The sequence below is a fragment of the Thalassophryne amazonica genome, chromosome 13 (assembly GCF_902500255.1).
Source record: "Thalassophryne amazonica chromosome 13, fThaAma1.1, whole genome shotgun sequence".
NCBI lineage: Eukaryota > Metazoa > Chordata > Actinopteri > Batrachoidiformes > Batrachoididae > Thalassophryne > Thalassophryne amazonica.
This window is the reverse complement of record NC_047115.1, coordinates 40,397,837-40,419,337: the sequence shown is the minus strand read 5'-3', so window position 1 is coordinate 40,419,337 and position 21,501 is coordinate 40,397,837. Positions and strand designations below refer to the sequence as shown.

At 44.1% G+C, this 21,501-nt stretch overlaps 1 protein-coding gene across 2 annotated transcripts in view; it reads right to left on the bottom strand.

The window, feature by feature from the left end:
* Positions 1 to 197, bottom strand: part of wu:fc17b08 — a 50,407-nt gene extending 50,210 nt beyond the window's left edge. The window contains exon 1 of one of the 2 annotated variants that reach the window (XM_034185754.1): positions 59 to 197. In XM_034185754.1, the coding sequence (XP_034041645.1) occupies positions 59 to 155 (97 nt within the window). In that variant the 5' untranslated portion in view covers positions 156 to 197. The remainder of the gene's footprint in view (positions 1 to 58) is intronic. The other variant, XM_034185755.1, reaches the window with a different exon arrangement.
* Positions 198 to 21,501: the final 21,304 nt, after the last annotated feature.

The following is a 21,501-nucleotide window of genomic DNA, read 5'->3' as shown; positions in this document are numbered from 1 at the left end:
AACAGCAGCGAAATTCACACTGTGAACGCGAAAAGTGTTGAATTGGTATTACCCTTACCTACACAGCGAATGAGTTTGTGCCTCCACGAGTCAAGTTCCTGTCGAAAGCCGCGCCTGTCGATTGTGCATTGCTGCCTTTTGCACACACTCGCCATTTTCTACCGACCTCCTCCGGCCGCGTTCACGTTTGGGAAGAGTAAGCGCTCCGGCTTCTGCGTGAACGCGCCTCCGCGTGAGGTAGGTAACCAACCACATGCAGTCAGCGACAATGCTCGTGCAACACGGGAGGGAGGGGGCAACAAGACTCGACTTCCGGTCGGGGCGGAAGAAAAGTTAGTCAAGTTGTTGTATTTACAGTGCAACACTGTAAATATGACTACAGTGCGACAACCATGTGATAATCAGACAATAAATATTTACTTGCAGCTGAAAAGTGATTGATTCTAATCCACTCACAAATAAATTGAAGCAGTCAACAGCGTTTGATGCCACTACCGGAAGTCAGCCAGTTCGCTGTTACAATTTGGGTGTGATTTCTTTTGGGATTTGAAAAAAAAAGTGAAATAAAAATCCAATATATACATTAACTTACACTTAAAAATATAAATGCAACACTTTTGTTTTTGCTTCCATTTTTCATGAGCTGAAGTCAAACATCTAAAACATTTTCTATATACACAAAAGACCTATTTCTCTCAAATACTGTTCACAAATTTGTCTAAATCTGTGTTAGTGAGCACTTCTTTGCCAAGATAATCCATGCCACCTCATCGGTGTGGCATATCAAGATGCTGATTAAACAGCATGATTATTGCACAGGTGTGCCTGTGGCTGGCCACAATAAAAGGCCATTCTGAAATGTTCAATTTTGTTTTATTGCGGGGGGGGGGGGGGGGGTCTGGGGAGCAGGAAGCCAGTCAGTATCTGGTGTGACCACCATTTGCCTCACGCAGTATCATCTCCTTCGCATAGAGTTCAACAGATTGTTGATTGTTGCCTGTAGAATGTTGCTCCACTCCTCTTCAACGGCTATGCAAAGTTGCTATATATTGGCAGGAACTGGAATATGCTGTTGTATATGGCAATCCAGAGCATCCCAAAAATGCTCAATGGGTGAAATGTCCGGTGATTATGTTGGCCATGCAAGAACTGGGATGTCTACAGCTTCCAGGAATTGTGTACATATCTTTGCAACCTGGGGCTGTGCATTATCCACCATTTTCCACTGCCAAAGAAAGCCAAAGCTGTCTCATCTGCTGGAAAGGTCATAGCCTCTGTCTTCTGGGATGCTGATGGCATCATTGATGGACTATCTCCAGGAGGGACAGAGCATCAATGGGGCCTTTTATTCTTACCCCTTATGATTATTGCAGGAGAAAATAAAGCAGAAGAGGTGTTCTGTTTCACCAGACAATACTCTAGTCCATACATCGGTCATCGCAATGGCTGCTATTCATGAATGTGGCTTAGAACCTGTTCTGCACCCACCATATTCCCCTGATTTGGCTCCTTCAGACTTCCATCTGCTTCCAGACATGAAAAGGCATTTTTGCTGGAACTCATTATAATACTGATGATGATGATGTTATATCTACAGTGGATGACTTCCTTGAGCTCCAGGATTAGACCTTCTATGAGAACAGTATGAAGGCACTGCATCAACACTGGAAAAAATTGTGTGGACCTGGGGATTATGTTGAAATTAAAGCATTATGTTCATTTAGTTGTGGTTTCTTCTTTCTCAGGCTCAAAATGTTTCAATAACCCCTTGTAGAACAACAGTACCAGAGCTGCCAGTATAGGGTACTGTAAATTAAAACAGAAATTTGTTACAGTGTAGGTACCAAGTATTCCCCAGCAGTAATTCTTACCTTAGTATTTATTTGATGTAGTGTTGGCTTGACCACTTTGGTAGATACATTAGGAGATCAGATGGAGTCTCCATGGACTATGATGTTTTCAGATGGTATTGTGCTCTGTAGTGAGAGGAGAGGAGAGAAAAGGTTGAGACTAGCCTGGAGAGATGAATATATGCTCTGGAGAGAAGGAGAATGAAGCAAGAATGAGTATGTGTGTAAATGAGAGGGTACAAGGTGGAATAGTGCGATTGCAAGGTGTAGAAGTGGTGAAGGGAGACATGTTTAAATACTTGGGGTCAACTGTCCAAAGTAATGGAGAGTGCGGTGAGAGGTGAAGAAGTGAGTGCAGGTAGGGTGGAGTTGAGTGGAGAAAGGTTGCAGGAGTGATTTGTGATAGAAGGATATTGCAAAAGTGAAAGGGAAAGTTTACAAGATGTTGGGAGACAAGCTATGCTGTATGGTTTAGAGGTGGTGGGACTAACAAAAAGACAAGAGGCAGAGCTGGAGGTGATGGAGTTGAAGATGCTGTGATTCTGTTTGTGAGTGACAAGGATGGACAGGATTATAAATGAACATATCAGAGGGACAGCACAGGTGAGATGGTTTGGAGACAAAGTCAGAGAGGCGAGATTGAGATGGTTTAGACGTGTAAAGGAGGGACCCAGGGTATATAGGGAGAAAGATGCTGAGGTGGGGGTGTTGCTCTTATTTCTAAATCTAGGTTTAGCTTATTAGCTGTTGGGGGTCACAAATATAACTCGTTTGAGCATCTGATTCTCCGCTCTGCTAAGGATATTACGCATTGTCAAGGTCAGAAGAATAAAAATCAGCCATATTACTTTGTCATTGTATATAGGCCTCCTGGTCCATATTCTGAATTCTTAGATTAATTTGGTGCATTCATCTCTAACTTGTCAACTAGTGGAGATAACATTCTGATCATTGGTGACTTTAATGTTCATATAAATAAGCCTTCTGATCCCCTCTGCAAATCATTTATGGAAATTGTGGATGCATTAGGATTTCGGCAATGCATTCTGGATTCAACACACATTCGTGGAAATACTCTGGATTTGGTTCTCGCACGTGGTATTGCTGTCACGAATATTGACATCATGCCTCTTACATCAGTGGTCTCTGATCACTCACTTATTAATTTAACAGCTTCGCTGCCGTGTTTAGTGGAACAACAACCTTATATATCACTACGGCGATGCATCAACTCCTCAACTAAGACTGAACTCGAAGCTACACTGCCTGATGTCTTAGCTTCACATTTGGCAAATACCCAATCACTAGACAGACTTGTGGATAGTTTAAACTCAGTGCTCAAAACTACACTCGACATGATTGCGCCACCTGTGTTAAAACCGCGCTCCCCCAAAACACAGTCACCTTGGTTCAGTGATTACCTGCGTGACCTCAAGCATAAGGCTAGACGTCTAGAATGGAAATGGCGTAGTTCAAAATTAGAAGTATTCCACCTTGCGTGGCGTGTGTAGAAGAATTTTTAGGTCCTTATTTGAACTGTGATGAACTATCAAGTGTCCTGATCTGAACTGTATGTCCTCTGGCTGAACTAGCAGGTGTTCAACCCAAAAAAAAGGGCTCTATTAGTCATTCGGTCTGTCAGGGGCTTTCCAAGGCCTTTTAGGTGCTTTCCCGCAGGCCACGTGCAGGGGGCCTCAGGCCAGCTGCACCTGTGGCCGTGAGCCCGCAGGCCACGTGCAGGGGGCCTCAGGCCAGCTGCACCTGTGGCCGAAGGTCTTTAAAAAAAAATCAGTTGTAAATCCTTCACGTTTTAATGGGAGCGTTTGTCACATTGAAATAATGGCCTAACACCTGCTTAGGGTTCACTAGAGGACGCTTCCAATAGAAAACCATGTCTTGGGAATGAAATAAATAAAAAAGTCGAAGGAGGAGCGATGCCCGCGGGTCTCCAATAAATAGATGAGCGCGGTCGTCACATATTCAGTCTCTCTAGAGGACTCAGTTTGTATAAGCTCTGTGTCGAAGGCTTAAATAAACTTAAAAACTCTGTGCATTTTATCTTGCTTAAGGCTGAATTATTCCAAAGTGTTGTGTCCTTTTCTAGCAAATCACTTGCAATTAGTTTGTGTTATCTAAAAGAGGACATCCTGAGACGACCAAAAGAAGGACCACGACAGAACTTGGCGAGCCAGCTTCAGGAGGGTCCAGGGGCATTCCGGCAGCCTGGGGCAGTCCAGCTCATCCCTCCAGACCGTAAATAACAGTGATCACGACTAAAAGGTAAGCAGAAACCTTTTATAACTTCTGCACGATCTGGAGGAGTGAGTCGGGATTTCCGCCCAAGTTGACAGGTGATATTTTTAATTGCCTCTTACCCAAAAGAACCTGGACTAAGAAAATTGATAAGAGACTAAAAAAAGATAAGATTGAAAATTATCAGGCCTTGTAGATAAAATGCTCAGAAGATGTGTGTGTTCCCGGGAAAAAGAATGTCTGTGTGAGTGAAAGGTCAGGAATGTTCATGAACTCTGGTGCGGAAAAGAGTGCATGGAGAACTAACCTGGATGCTTGGGGAATAATTGGTGTTGAAATTCGTTACTAACGTGCCGGCTGATAGCATGCGCTGTAGGGGTTAATTTAGGGGAGTATACTGACAAATAGATACAAGGTAATACAAGGTTATTTAAAGAGTTTAACAGAGACTGAAGTGAAATAAGTAAGAAAAAGAGTTTAACAGAGAATACGTGCAGAGGAAGCACAAGATAAGCGCCTGAGGGGGCGCAGTAGAAATACCATACGTGTTAAAGAGATTTAAAGAGAAAAGTGCAAAGTAGCACAGCTGACAGTAAGTAAAAGAGCTCAATAAAGGACGTCATTTTTTAAGAAAAGAGAAAAACTATAAAAAAAAAAATGAATGAAGAGTTAGTGCAGAATACATGAGAATTAATGAAGCAGAAAATAGTGCAGTAAGGCACCAAATACACGCTTGTGGGGCGTGGGAGAAGAATAAGTAATTAAGTACACAGTAATATGAGTTTTTTATAAGAAAGAAAAAGAGAGTAGTTTCAGTGCAAAGGCACATTAAGCTCACGAGGAGCTCAGTAGTGAAAAAAGTAGAAGAAAGTGCAGAAAGGCACAGGATACGCACGCGAGGCGCGGTAAGGCGTAGAAATAAATGAAATATTGTATGCTCAGAGAGGAGCTTGTGAAAAATAATATATTAAGCACAGGATACGCACGCGAGGCGCGGTAAGGCGTAGAAGTAAATGAATATTGTACGCTCAAAGAGGGCTGTTAAAAAATAATATATGAGTTGCTGCAACGCCGGAGAGCTGTCTAACGTGAAGAAGAGATACATACTTAAACAGAACACACTGGTGTTAAGTGAATAAAAAGGTTGTTTAAAGCCGCGGAGTAAAGGGTGGCAGAAGTCTAGATAGAGATATATAGAAAGTTGTTTTTAATAATTTTGTGTATAAAGCTTTTGAAGATTGGTGTGTGGGAGAGCGGAGAGTAAGCGGGGAGTTGCAGGCAAAGCTGTGAGGGCTTGCAGGCTGGCTGACATACAAGATTAATGTGAAGAGTACGAGGAGGAGGAGACGTTTAGACCCAACAGAAGGACTTGGGAGGTGCATGACAGGCAGAGAGGAAAGTGTGAAACAGAGACAGTGAAGAAAAAGACAGGAGAAGAGACTGCTATGTAAATACAGAGAAGGTAGATATTATTTCAAAGAAAGAAAACTAGAAGGAAAAATAGATAGTCGGGAGCAAAGACATTAGGAAGTGTTAGGGTTGTAAGAGGATTAAATAAATAAAGTTGGTTATAAATCAAAAAAGTTAAATCTTAGATTATAGTGAAAAAGCTAACAGACTGATCAATGCTTGGGACAGTCTTTGATGGGAGACTTAAGTGATGATGAAATAATACTCCCAGAACATTACTTGACTGACGGAGACATCGAAACCCAGGGAATCAGGACACATTTTGGCTGGAAAGGACCTATTTTGACAGTGTAGGAGCAGAACATTGGCAGGACGAACAAGAGATCAATCAGAAATTATGGCAGATTACTAAGGTAATCAATCTGAAGCAAAAGAAAGAACAATTCCCTCTAATTAATTGGGAGCTGCTGATAAGACGTCTGTGGCATCAGGGTTTAACTCTGTGGCTGGAGCTGCTTTGTGCTGATCCTAATAAAGAAATTAGCATACCATTAAATCATTTAATAACACTACCAACCGATCCAGGTGAAGAACTGTTTCCTAGGTTGACTCTGACTGTGGTCCCAAGGAAGGTTCGGTGGGAAACAGGTAAATTTTCATATTTAGTTAAAGAAAAAGAAGACGGGCATAACAGTTGGAAATTTAATCCTTTTAAGGGTTTAAAATACAAAACAGGTGTTACAGCCGGCAAGCTATTGGTCTGGATCAGGACAGCCCCTGAGGGACTACCAGAACACCATAGAAACATCTCACATAGTGTTTGTCAGGGTTACATGGGTAACTCTCAAGGTCAAGGTCGGGAAAGTACCCCGCTAGACTTAGTACTAAGAAAATATCCAGGAAAACGCATTAAGGCCAACCAATGTATGAGAAAGTGGCACAAAAGGTCACATGGGGGCAGGCAATGGCCTTTGGAGGGATCATTTGATCCGGTGATGTGTGAAGCAGTTGCGGTAGAAATACAGAAAAAAGAAATTAAAGATCAGCAGAAGAACGTGAATAACAACAAAAAACGCACTGAAGAAAAAGAAGTTTTGGCCTTGTTCAAGCAGGAAGCGCAGAGGCTACAGCAGAAAAGAGAAAAAATGACAGAGGAAAGATCCAAAGACACTAAAGCCAGTGCACCGAGCTGGGAAGCAGAGCCACCCCCATATAAACGTCATGATATGGGAAAGACAGCTGGACAATTTATATTAGGAACTCGTGAAGAGGACCAAGGCATGGATGTGGAGGGCAAATTCACACTGACACTAAAAGCTCGGGAGCCACAAGGAGACAGGTCCTCGATCTGTCAGATGGATCATACAAGGTCTCCAAGTCCAGAAGTAAGTGGTTTCCCATCACGACCAGCAGGGGGAGACACATATAACAGTAACACTGAGGTAGACGAAGATAGAGAGAAAGACCTGAAGTCTCCACCTGCACATCGAGGTCCACTGAAAACCGTCCCCTCCCACCATAAGTCAACCGACTGGACCTTCTCAGGCTATAGAGGCTCCAAAGAGTGGCACAAGAGCTTCTGTGACACACTGGATCTGGCCAGAAGAGATAATGAAGAACTAGCTCAGCAACTTCGGCTAGCGAAGGAAAGAATACAAAGACATAGGGACGCCGAGGAAAGAAGAATATTACAACAATCGACGCCCAATCAAGGGAATCACATTATAGAGCCACCCACCCGAAAGATTTCTGGTGAGATCATCATTGAGAGTGCAAAAGAGGCCCGACTCAGGCAACGACAACAATGTGTAGCCAAAGACATAGCGGCTTTAGAACAGGATATAACCAACTGGATGGACCACCTGGAACCAGTCAGTCGCACTCGATCTGGAAGACAGTATGGAGTCCCCACAGAAGAAGAGGAGGACGAAGACCTCATATGCCCACTGGTGGTCAGGAATGGTCATCATGTGTATACCCCATGGAGCTGGACAGACATGGTGGGGCTGGCCAACAGGCTGCCAGACATCACCCAAGGAGCTGGGAGATGGATAACTGCCTTAGAAGAAGGCACTGCAGGGGTAACCTTGTCTTTAGGTGACATAAAAGCCTTGCTAATGCATGTAATGGGAAAACATGACACTGAAGAATTAGCAGGAAAGGTTGGACTAACACAGATGATGGGCTCTAATCAACATGATGAAGTCCCCTTTAATCGCTATAGAAACTCCATGTGGGAAGGACTGAGAAGAAAGTACCCTGAGGTCTTGGATCCCTCTAAATTGGATGATGAGGAGTGGACACCTGAAGAGTGCCCAAAGAAGTTCCTGCACCGATTCCAGAAAAGATGGGCGGAGGAAACAGGAAATGCATGGAACCATTCTCCAGCAACTGAAATCCTGTTTAAAATAACTGTAAAAAAGGCTCTACCAGATGAGGTTCAGAAAGCCCTAGATGGAGTTGTGGGACTATCGAAAATGAATTGGGCTTATACTCTGAGCATATTTGTCACCATCTTGAAATCTACAAGAAAGAAAACAAAAAGAAGAAGATGCAGCAAAATCCCTGATGAAAAAATTGGTGCAGATGCAGTTGGGAGAACTAACCAAAGGCAAGAAAGAAAAAACAAAGACCCAGGCACCAATGATGACCCCTGTTCCTTCTGAGCCGGCAAGCACGGGCCCTACGGCAAACACTGCTGCCACCATACAGGCACCTGTGGTAACAGCCACACAGAGCCCCCAGGGAGCAGCAGGGAGCACTGCTGCAGGAGAAGTCTCAGCACCAGTGGAGCATCACTATCACTACCATAGCACTGGCACACCCGGGAATGGACCCACCTACAGTCATGAGTGGAGAGGAGAGTCACGGAACTTTCAAGGTCAAAGAGGAGGGTGGCGAAGAGGATCTCGCCAACCTTCATTTGGAAGCAGATTCCACAACTCAGCTCCCAGGAACAGTCAAGCGGGACCGCCTATGGGATCAACACCCCCAATATGGGATCAACCCTCTAATGAGTGTTGGAGCTGTGGACAACCTGGACATCGAATGAGAAATTGTCCGGCCCGACCTTGGGTTGGACCCTCTGCCTATTGGCAATAGGGGGGCCTAGAGAAGACAGAGGGGGAAACGGTGGCATTGGCTATTTCTATGATACCTAAGGAAGAGCCAACCGTCACCGTTAATATACAAAACAGAGATTTCCCTTTCATGGTGGATACAGGGGCAACATACTCTTGCATAGGGAAAATGGGCGCTCATCTCCCCCTCTCTGGGTCTGTAATTAAGACCATCGGCTTCTCTGGGAAAACTCAAATAATACCTTTTACACGCCCACTTCCTGTAACGATTGCAGGAAAAACAATTGAAGCATCCCTGTTATACTCACAAAATACACCTGTGAATTTGCTGGGAAGAGACATTTTATGTAAGCTACAAACCCAGATAGTGTGTACCCATCAAGGACTGCAAATACACTTTCCTGACGAAGCACTTGCCAACATTATGGTGCTTATGGACATGGAAAACAAGGTCCGAACTGTGCAACCCATGGTATACTGGCTGAAGTTACAACCAGAAAATTCAAATCTTCAACTGGAATGGGAAAAATGGAAGCCCTGGGCAGAACAACACTATGAAGTAGTATATACACCTAGTTTACCTTTACATGTCACCCTGATGTTTGATGCCAAACAAGAACAAACTGACTATGCATGCTGCTGGGATGTATTGATGAATCAACGGCTGTTTCACATAACCACCACAGAAATTTATTTAGGCCCCCAAGGGGCCGCAGCTTCTGTCAAGCTAACTTCAGCTGAACAACAATGGTATCAAGTGCCGAATGCCACGCCTCATGTGACCCTTTTAGTCTCAGAAAAGTACGAATCCCATGACCTAGGTCCAATGGTAAAGACAGCCTCAGAAGTTGAAGAATGGCAAAACATGGAAAGTCCATCTGTCAAAAGACCAGCAGTTTGTACGAATTAACTTAAAAGTAAATGATGAGGCTATAGCTCAAAAAGTGGAGCTCAATCCTAGACCAGAGGGACAAATGGTGTTATCGACCCAACAAGAGAAATTGTTAGAGCAAATACCACCAGTGGTGTGGTCCAAAAGCAAAACAGATGTAGGACTAGTAAAAACAGCCTTACCAGTAAAAATAAAAGTAAAACCGGAAGCAAAACTGCCTCACCAAAGGCAGTATCCATTAAAACCTCAGGCTATTGAAGGCATAAAACCAGTAATTAAGGGACTAATGGCAGCTGGAGTTTTAATAAAAACTGCAAGCCCATGCAATACTCCTATCTACCCTATCCCTAAAAACAATACCAAAGAGTATCGGCTGGTACATGATCTGCGTCCTATCAATGCAATAATAGAAATGGATGCACCTATAGTACCTGATCCGCATACTATACTATCAAGCATCCCTGCTGGAGCAAAATGGTACACAGTAATCGATCTGTGTTCAGCCTATTTCAGTGTGCCTGTGCACCCAGACTCACAACATTTGTTTGCATTCACATTTCTGGGACAACAGCTAACGTATACACGGCTACCTCAGGGACTGAACCTGTCCCCAGCCATCTTTAACAAAGTCCTGGCTGAAGATTTACAACACCTTGACATACCCAGTACATTGGTGCAATATATGGATGATCTCCTTATTGCATCAGAGACTCAAGAACAGTGTGAAAAAGATTCATTAATTGTATTGCATGCATTGGCAGATGGAGTAAAGTAAGTAAGGACAAATTGCAGTTCTGCAAACGACAAGTAGAATACTTGGGAAGACAGTTGTGTGGGACCACGTGATGTATAGCCCCAAGCCAAGTGGAGGCTATAATCAAGGCTCCCAAACCCCAAACAGTGGGACAGATGCTTTCATTCCTTGGGATGGCAGGGTACAGTCGGCCGTGGATTTGTGATTATGCTATAAAAACTGCACCTTTGCGTGCCATGATTAGAGCAGTGGGGCAAACAAGCAATGCAGCTCTCCTTGTCTGGACAGATGAGGCAACGGGAGCTTTTGAGGCCCTAAAAACAGACATGCAATCTGCTCCCGCGTTAGGTAACCCAGATTATGGGAAACCTTTCCATTTGTATGTTACTGAAAAAGCTGGTTATGCTTGTGCTGTACTAATGCAGGAAACAAATGAAGGAAAACAACCATTGGCCTATTATAGCACAAAGCTTGACAACATTGAAACAGGATTGCCACCATGCTATCAGGGTCTAGCAGCAGCTGCCTTTGCATTTCAAAAAGCATCATCCATAATCATGGGACATGCAGTAACGTTGTACACGTCGCATCAGTTACATGCCCTGCTAACCAGTCAGCGTTTTGTCTTAACACAAGCTAGACGCACTGGATATGAAGTTGTGTTGTCCGCTCCAGAAATAACAATACAACGTTGTCACACGGTGAATCCCGCCACCAAATTGACCACACCGTTAGATGGTACTCCACATAACTGTGTGACAGAGACAGAGAAATTTTTGAGAGCCAGAGAACATTTGTATAATCACGCCATAGATGCAGATCTAACCCTGTTCGTGGATGGCTCATGCTTTCGGGATGCCGCGGGATTGCATGCGGGTATGGGGATTGTTAGATTAAACACGGATGGCGAGACCTTTGAATTACTGGAGTCCCAAGGAATTGATCAGCCTTGTTCAACTCAACTGGCAGAAATCAAAGCCTTAACTATGGCTTGCCAGATAGCTAAAGATCAACGTGTTAATATCTACACAGACTCAGCCTTACGCTTATGGCGTATGTCATGTACATGCAAACATTTGGAAACAAAGGGGATTCCTGAGAGCAGATGGCACCCCTGTCACTCATGGAGAAGCGATTTCCCAACTGTTACAAGCTCTCCAATTACCGTCTGAGGTAGCCATCATTAAATGTGCAGGTCATCAAAAGAATAATAACATCATAGCTCAAGGTAACAACCTAGCAGATGACGCAGCTCGCAAAGGAGCACAAGGGGAAAATATGTTTCCCCTGCTAACCATCCAAGATTGTGCCCCACTGGTTTCACTTGACGCACTGATAGTGGCTCAAAGTAGGGCCAGTGGAGAAGAAAAACGAATGTGGGTTAAACGAGGCGCTATTGAGACACGCAGTCAGGGGCCAGCGGACAAGCTGTGGCGCAGTAGTCATGGACATTTTGTGTTACCCACCAATTTATTACGACATGCAATCATTTGGGCCCACGGACCCGATCATTGTTCGCGAGTCCAAATTATGAACAAACTAAAAGCTGTCTGGTGGTCACCATATATGGCAGCTACAGTGGACCGTTTGTTGAATGAGTGTGAGGTATGTGCACAGTATAATGTCCGGAAATCATTCACAGCCCCTTTAGCCCACATTCCGGTCCCTGATGGGCCATTCAGACATCTTATGATGGATTTCATAGACATGGGAGCTGAAAACCGAGTTAAACGAATGAGATATGTTTTGGTAGTGATATGCAGGTTCAGCCGATGGATTGAGGCAGTAGCCTCTGCAAATCAAGACCATAAAACGGTAGCCAAATTCCTGTGCCGAGACGTCTTTCCAAGATTTGGCATTCCAGATACTATCTCATCTGACAATGGTAGGGCTTTTGTAGCTAAGGTTACACAAGAAACATTCAAACAATTGGGTATCAAACAGAAGTTTGGGTGTGTTTATCACCCTCAATCAAATGGGGCGGTGGAACGGGCTAATGGCATTTTAAAGAACAAACTAGCAAAAATCATAGCAGACAGCAATGGCAAACTAACCTGGCTGGATGCGTTGCCGCTTGCTTTATTGTCAATGCGCTCACAAAGTAACCGACTAACCCATTTGACACCATTTGAAGCTCTTACAGGTCGGCCGATGCCTATTCCATACCTGAGAGGACCCTACGAAGGACCATCGCTGGAGCAGCTACAAGACGAATGGCATAATTATCTGAGACAGTTAACCCAAATACACAAAACTATCTTTTTGCAGGTCAAAGGTGCTACAGAAGACAGAGAAGCAGAGATTCCACTCGAAAATCAGAGCATCCAGCTGGTGATCTGGTTTACGTCAAAGTGTTCAAAAAGAAGTGGGACAGGCCCCGCCGAGAAGGTCCTTTTAAAGTTATTCTTGCCTCACATACAGCAGTCAAAGTAGACGGTAAGGACACTTGGTTTCATTTAAACCACTGCTGTAGGGTTGGTGGCCCAGCGCCCCTGCGGCCTCGGCAAGCTCGTCTTGGCAGAGCCGCCGGGCCAAGGGGGGAAGCAAGAGAAGCCAGAGACCCTACAGCAGCACCGAGGGAAGGCCACGCCTCCCTGCAGCCAGAAGCAGCACCGAGGGAAGGCCACGCCTCCCTGCAGCCAGGCGAACACCGGCCAAGGCGCTCACAGAGACTGATTGAACAAAGACGACGCACAGCTTCAGAGAGTAGTGGATCCCTGCCAGATAGAGCAGCGACAGACTCAGATGCAAACTCAGAAACAACTGGAGACGCAGGCCAACAGACAGACAGAAATACAGACCGACAGATAGACAGGCCACAGGAGACATCAGACTCGGACAGCAACTCAGTAGATTTACCGACAGAAGAACCGCAGGAAGTACAACCCAGACAAAGCACAGATACACCACACATCCCTAGTGACAGCTCATCTAGCGACGGCTCACTCAGTAGCACATCTAGTAGCACATCTCAACAGTCACCAGAACAATGATTAAGGAATTATTTAAGGGATTGACAATACTACTGGTGGTTAGTATGGGAGAACATAGACGTCCAAAACATACAACGGACTGTGCCGTGGCCATGGCCGCAATAGCAACTAAACAAGGCATTCTAAACACAGGAAAAACATATAATTTGATATACATTAAATCAAAAGCCTACAAGAACATAGGAATACAGGGAAAGCTGGGGGATTACATATTAGGCGAAGCCATTAGCATCAAATGTGAAGAGGAGGGAACACTCAACATAGAGGTAATTTGTGATAAAAGAGGATGCAGGGAAACCAAGCAAGACGTAACTGTTACAGTACATGAAGCCACAAAATGGGTAAAAATCAAACCAAGGAAAAAGAGGACATTTAGAAGCCTAGAAACAAGCAGTCACTTAGGGAGATGGGATCCCAGTACAGACCTAGCCCGCACACAAGGGTTGAAGACCAATTTATTTTACCAATGGTTGAAATTTTCGGCTAGGCAGATCAGTGAAAAGCCTTGCATAGCCTGTCACCGGAAGGGTGTGATACCTCAGGCTAAACCCCTACCTGATATCAACAACTGTTATAGGAGCCCCCAACATAACTCAGACCAAGCAGAATGCTATACACAATGTGTTATGAAAATGGCAGTAGGTGATGAAAAATATGCTGCCGACAGTAAACTTTGTCCAGTGCCCCTAAGTACAGAAGGAACCGTTCCACCTATGATTAAAATAGAGAAAGGGATGATACACCCATTCTGTATAGCTAAAGGCTTAGTAGCACAATACATAAGCGACTGGCAGGTAGGGACGACCCAGGCAAAACACCACATACAGTGTATGCAAAAGCAGCAAGAATACAAACCGGCCAAAACAGCATGGAACATTACCGTCTGTCACACCCTGCCAGCAGCAGGCATACAGTGTGAACAAATAGTACCGGCCACAGGGGGGTCTGTAATTGGACTGAATCTCACCCATGCTTCATGGGTATCCACTCCAAATTTAGCTAAGGGAACGGTACCCTTGGCTGACATCTTTTGGATATGCGGACAAAAAAGGAAACTCCTGTCATCGCTGTCCCCTAATTGGAAAGGCCTTTGTGCTCCTGTGATGCTCACAGGAGCAATAACAGTAATTGAAATGCCAAATTCAATACAACCCATGCCACAGAAACTTCGTAAGAAAAGAGGAATAATGACGTTTAAAACAGACTACAACATCACAGTAAGAAACGGGATACCAGAAGGGATACCCCGACAATTAGAAGCCATAGACAGTAGCAGAGTTAAAGCAGATGAAGGCGCGGATAAATGGGGATGGGCATTGGCTCTGTTCGGGGTTACTCCAAAAATCTGTTCTAGGTTCCAGGAGGTGCAGTGGATTAATTACTTGTGGTATAATCAACAAAGATATTTGAATTGGATATTGGCAGCTGTAGGAGCCTTAACCGAACAACTGCACGCCACCTCACTAATGACAATGCAAAATAGATTAGCTATCGAGATGATGATGGCTGATGAACAAGGAGTTTGTATTATGATCAAAGCCACCGAATGTTGCACAGCTATTCCCATGCGTACAGGGGAAGACGGAAATTTGACAGAGCTCTTAATCACACTTGAAGAGATGCAACAGGAACTATTAAGTAACTCCATAGGAGGGAGAAATGAAACTGACGATTCTGGATACATTGTAGGGAATGGAATGAATATTGGACCACTATTTTCACTGTTTGGGGCTCTAAGGAGAGGGTGGATATCATGGAAAGACTGGTTATATCAGATAGGTGTAATCTTGGCACTAACAGGGGTGGCGGTCTTGCTGGTAATATGTTGTGGTATTCCCTTGATAAAATTTCTGGTCAATAAATTGATTACATCCACAGTAGGACAGCTCCCACTGTTAGCCGTCCAAGCTTTAGAAGAAAGCACAAACGAAATAGACAGAGAACCAGAATATATGGAAATGGATGAAATACCAATTATCCTCCCCGACAGCCCCCAGCTACCTAATATTGTGGCGTATACCCCAGATAGGGAGGACTGGGATGGACCATGCTTGGTGATATTGTAGACGAGGAAGAAGACATGCACGCACATTTACATTCACACACATGCACCCACAACAATGAGGGATAGGATAGACAGTATCTGAAAGAATGACATGGAGCTGTAATAATGAACGTATATGTATATTAATAGGACACAGGAGTATGGCTGAGAGACCAGACTCCCCTGATCAGGGACTTATGCCTGATCTGCCTCTATCAAGTCTGCTTGGACTCTCAGAACTGTTTGGAGAAGAGGATATACAGGAGGGACGGTCGAGCCATGATTGGTCGCCACAGCCGCCATCCATCCAGCAGCTAAACCAGTTGGCAACAGAAGGATCTTCATCGTTCCAGCACCTGGCGATGATGGCTTCACAGAATCTGCCTGCAGCAAGAGTCAGCCCGAGGACTCCACCATCACCTGAAGGACCCTTTGGACTCAGGAACACACCCCTTCCGCAGATGCCATGGAGACAGTCACATGTGCCAGTGGCAACGATACCCTCCAGGGGAGGCAGCCAAGGTCGGCCATATGCAGCAACCGCCCGAGTGCATCCTAGACCCAATTCACTGCTAGGACCTGTCCCCAGCTTTCCACCCCCAAGGCAGGAGAGATATTCCGATCAGCCCAGTACCTCTGGAGGAGGATCAGCAGGGGTGGACCTTAGTCGAACTCACTGACCAGGACAGAAGGGAGCTTTGTACAGGCTGCTAAATGCCCAGAGTGTCCCAGCCACTTGCCCGAGCGACATCAGCAATACTCCCCCCCACACACGAAATGCCTTCCCCCTTGTACTTCCTGTCCCCTGGACTGCACAACCTTAATCTGGTCATGGTCACCCCACAGGACATGGCAATCTTGGTTCGAGAGCTTTGTCTTCCACAAGAGTCTGTTCCAAAAACCTTGGAGCAGCTCCTGCCCCTCACAAATCACATTCCCCATGGACTATTTGAGGAACTCATGCCACAACTGAGTCAGACAGCTGCATACATGTTAAGGATACACCGTGACAATGCCAACATCATTTGTGCTCAGGAGAGCCTCCATACTCAACTGTGTGGTCTTCAGTCTAGTATGGACATGCTAGCCAGCATGATGGAGCATATGGAGAGGGAACATCTAGGGCTGGCCACCACCACCCTGAATGTGGGCAAGAATTCTCTGGGGGCCCTGTACAACCTGGCCAAGTAGCACAAGGAGCTGGAAAGATCCATCAGAGAACTGCGCGACTGTCTGAAAGCCAGAATTCCTGATCCTTCCCCCACTACCCCTGAAAGGCCAACCTCCCCATATTCCCCAACTTCTCCCAAAACTTCAGACGCTGAGTAAATGCTGAGGAGCGCGGACTGACGTAATGGCACTGAAAACGGACGATGACCTTGGTTCTTGAGTTTGAATTACGGACTGGTTTCAGAAATCTGAGTGTAAATAAAAAAACAAAGAAGGATATATGTTAGTAACGAAGGTCGGGTAAATGTCTGTCATTACCATCATCTGCGTAACACAGATAAAGCTAAATGCATACACATAGATATCACATTGCAAAGTTATAAAAAGGGGACCCTTACACAGCGTGTTTGGAGATTTAGTAGTAAAGATGCACCATAGGGACCCCTTTTTCTTAATTATAGCATGCCTTAAGAGACATGCATCGCCTAAATTTGGCGTCTGGCCAAAAAGGGCATTAGAAAACATGCTGAAAAAGAAGAAAAACAAAGTGGAAAATGTAGAGAAATGGCCCATAATGAAAACCATTATATGATTGACTAAGGCAAATGACTTAAGGACGGACATGAAGGGAAACCATTTATTGTGGTTATCATTTAACTAGATATAGCTGCGCAACCTTAGAATAGTTTCTTGATTGATTGACTAAATAGTGGTAACGTAGGGGTTATTTGATGCATTTAAATAATAAATGTGTGACGCTTTAACAAAATAATATGTAGAACCAAGTATAATGGGTTGGAGCCTCTGGTTGAGTGAGACAATAGACGCCAGAAGATGATTGGTTGCACTAATGTCAATGTAAGGCCTTTACTTTGCCATGATTAAGAGGTTGATGTAACTTGTTTTATGTGGCCATTTTAAGTGCCTTGAATTACACCAAAACTCAATGTTTGAATGTCACCTTGCGTTGATATAATCCAGCTAATTGATCACCTTGTGCCTTAGTATGTAGGTTCACCTGCACTTACACTTAAATATATTTACCGTGTGAAGTATCACTTATATTCATATCCGCACCAGAGTTATCAGTAAGTCGAGTGATGTGTTTTTCTTTTTTTATTATTGCAATGCACAAATGAAGATGTCTTGTCAGTAAACAACCCAAGAGTATAGTTGATGTAATGGGACTCTTTCGAGTCCCAGAGGAGGGACTGTAGAAGAATTTCTAGGTCCGTATTTGAACTGTGATGAACTATCAAGTGTCCTGATCTGAACTGTATGTCCTCTGGCTGAACTAGCAGGTGTTCAACCCAAAAAAAAAGGGCTCTATTAGTCATTCGGTCTGTCAGGGGCTTTCCAAGGCCTTTTAGGTGCTTTCCTGCAGGCCACGTGCAGGGGGCCTCAGGCCAGCTGCACCTGTGGCCATGAGCCCGCAGGCCACGTGCAGGGGGCCTCAGGCCAGCTGCACCTGTGGCCGAAGGTCTTTTAAAAAAAATCAGTTGTAAATCCTTCACATTTTAATGGGAGCGTTTGTCACATTGAAATAATGGCCTAACACCTGCTTAGGGTTCACTAGAGGACGCTTCCAATAGAAAACCATGTCTTGGGAATGAAATAAATAAAAAAGTCGAAGGAGGAGCGATGCCCGCGGGTCTCCAATAAATAGATGAGCGCGGTCGTCACATATTCAGTCTCTCTAGAGGACTCAGTTTGTATAAGCTCTGTGTCGAAGGCTTAAATAAACTTAAAAACTCTGTGCATTTTATCTTGGTTAAGGCTGAATTATTCCAAAGTGTTGTGTCCTTTTCTAGCAAATCACTTGCAATTAGTTTGTGTTATCTAAAAGAGGACATCCTGAGACGACCAAAAGAAGGACCACGACACGTGATGCTATCTTAGACTATAAGCATGCATTACTGGCTACAAAGCGGACCTATTACTCTGACTTGATCAACAAAAACAACTATAACTCAAAGTTCTTGTTTGACACAGTGGCAACACTTATTCATGAACAACCACCGGTAGTTCGCTCTCCTTTTACAGCACAAGATTTCCTGGATTACTTTGAGAAGAAAATAGAAGACATTAGGTTAAACATATCCCAGCATGCCTCAACCCAGCCACTACACCCTGCTATTGAGGTGGGCGCCATTACTGAGGTATTACCTAGATTTACAGAATTTGAGAGTATCTCTCTCGGCATGCTGACAAAACTCGTAACATCAACAAAAAGCACAACCTGTTTATTTGATCCTATACCAACAAAACTGTTTAAGGACCTGTGGTCCACTCTTGGGCCGACTGTGCTGGAAATTATTAATCTTTCTTTAACTTCTGGATCTGTTCCTAAATGTTTCAAATCTGCATTGATTAAACCATTACTTAAGAAACCTAATCTTGACCCTAGTGTATTGAAAAACTATTGGCCGATATCAAATCTATCATTTTGCTCTAAAATTCTGGAAAAAGTGGTGTCACAGCAGCTCGTGGACTATCTTACTGAATAACCTCTTTGAGCCACTACAGTCTGCCACTGCAGAGACACAGCTCTCACTAAAGTGGTGAATGATCTTCTGCTTGCAATTGATTCGGACACCACTACGGTTCTGGTGCTGTTAGATCTCAGTGCTGCATTTGATACCGTGGATCATCATATTCTACTTGATAGGCTGGAAGATCATTTTGGGATTACTGGGAGTATCCTTGCATAGTTGACATCATACTTGACCAGTCGTTCTCACTGTGTTTTGTACAGTAACACTACCTCTAACCTTAGTGACATGAAATTTGGGGTTCCACAGGGGTCCGTCTTAAGCCCCCTGCTTTTCTCCCTTTATATAGCACCCCTTGGGCACATATTGTGGCGTTTTGGGATTACCTTTCACTGCTATGCTGATGATACTCAGTTATACATGCCGATAACTGCTGGTAATCTCATTCACATAAAATCCTTAGAAGATTGCCTTGAGTGAGAAGTTGTTTGTCTAGAAACTTCCTACTTTTAAACTCTGAAATGATGGTTCTTGGTACAGTGAGACATCGGCATCAATTTGATCAGTTAACGCTTAGCCTAGGCTCGTGTGTCATACATTACACTGATAAAGTGAGGAACCTTGCGGTCATTTTTGATCCTACATTGTCCTTTGACCTCCATATTAGTAATATTATGAGGACTGCCTTCTTCCACCTGCGAAATATAGCAAAGATTCATCCTATCCTGTCTATGGCTGATGCTGAGACCCTGATCCATGCGTTTATCTCTTCTAGATTGCACTACTGCAATGTTCTATTTTCTGGTTTACCGCAGTCCAACATTAGGGCTCTCCAACTGGTTCAAAATGTTGCAGCCAGAGTTTTGACACAAAGCAGAAAGTTGGACCACATTACACCCTTTTTGGCATCACTGGCTTCCTGACCCAGTGAGATCAGATTTTAAGGTTCTGCTACTAGACTATGAAATTGTTCATGGACTGGCACCTCCCTACCTAGCTGACTAACCCTAAACCTTACGTACCGGCCTGGGCTTTACGTTCTCAGGGTGTAGGACTACTTTGTGTCCCTAGGGTGAATAAGAAGTTTGTGGGTCATGGAGCTTTCTCTTATCATGCCCCTGTTCTGTGGAATGATCTCCCCGCATCAATAAAACAGTCAGATTCTGTGGAGACTTTCAAGTCCAGACGTAAGACACACTTATTTTCCCTTTTGTATGGCTAGCATACTGGTATAGTATAGTTCTTCACTTTTTACTCTTTTAATTCATTTTACTGGGAAACGGAGTGTGCCGCAGCCTCAACTTTACCTAAATTCTGGGTCTTTTAGTAAAGCTTAGGGTTAGTGGCCGGTGATCACCTTAGTATTTCCTGTTTTTCTTGTTTAATGCTGGCAAATTATACAGTATTTCTTGTCTTTCTGATGCCTGATTCTGTTTTTTTTTCTCTCTCTGATTAAGGTGCAGCTCCATCCAGAGATTGGTGTGGTATTTGTGCTGGAGACCCTCCTGTCCTGTGCACCAACAGTATTTCTTGTATATTCGTTTAGTGAATTGTTCTGTAATTTATGTTTGTAGCATGGCCCAATCAATCAATCAATCAATCAATCAATCAATCAATCAATCAATCAATCAATCAATCAATCAATCAATCAATTTTATTTATATAGCGCCAAATCACAACAAACAGTTGCCCCAAGGCGCTTTATATTGTAAGGCAAGGCCATACAATAATTACGTAAAAACCCCAACGGTCAAAACAACCCCCTGTGAGCAAGCACTTGGCGACAGTGGGAAGGAAAAACTCCCTTTTAACAGGAAGAAACCTCCAGCAGAACCAGGCTCAGGGAGGGGCAGTCTTCTGCTGGGACTGGTTGGGGCTGAGTGAGAGAACCAGGAAAAAGACATGCTGTGGAGGGGAGCAGAGATCAATCACTAATGATTAAATGCAGAGTGGTGCATACAGAGCAAAAAGAGAAAGAAAGAAAGAAACACTCATTGCATCATGGGAACCCCCCAGCAGTCTAAGTCTATAGCAGCATAACTAAGGGATGGTTCAGGGTCACCTGATCCAGCCCTAACTATAAGCTTTAGCAAAAAGGAAAGTTTTAAGCCTAATCTTAAAAGTAGAGAGGGTGTCTGTCTCCCTGATCTGAATTGGGAGCTGGTTCCACAGGAGAGGAGCCTGAAAGCTGAAGGCTCTGCCTCCCATTCTACTCTTACAAACCCTAGGAACTACAAGTAAGCCTGCAGTCTGAGAGCGAAGCGCTCTATTGGGGTGATATGGTACTATGAGGTCCCTAAGATAAGATGGGACCTGATTATTCAAAACCTTATAAGTAAGAAGAAGAATTTTATTTTGTGGGCACAGATTTTGAATGGGCCATACTCATTTTTGGGGGTGGGGGGTACAGCCTCATAGAAATCCATCCTTCCGCCGCCTGTGTATCACAATGCGAGTTAAAGCAGTTTTAAAGATGAAGATATTTGCTTGAATTCTGTGTTATGCACATCGTGTTTTTATATGCTCGGCAAAAATAATTTTGCCGCAGATTTGGTTATTATTT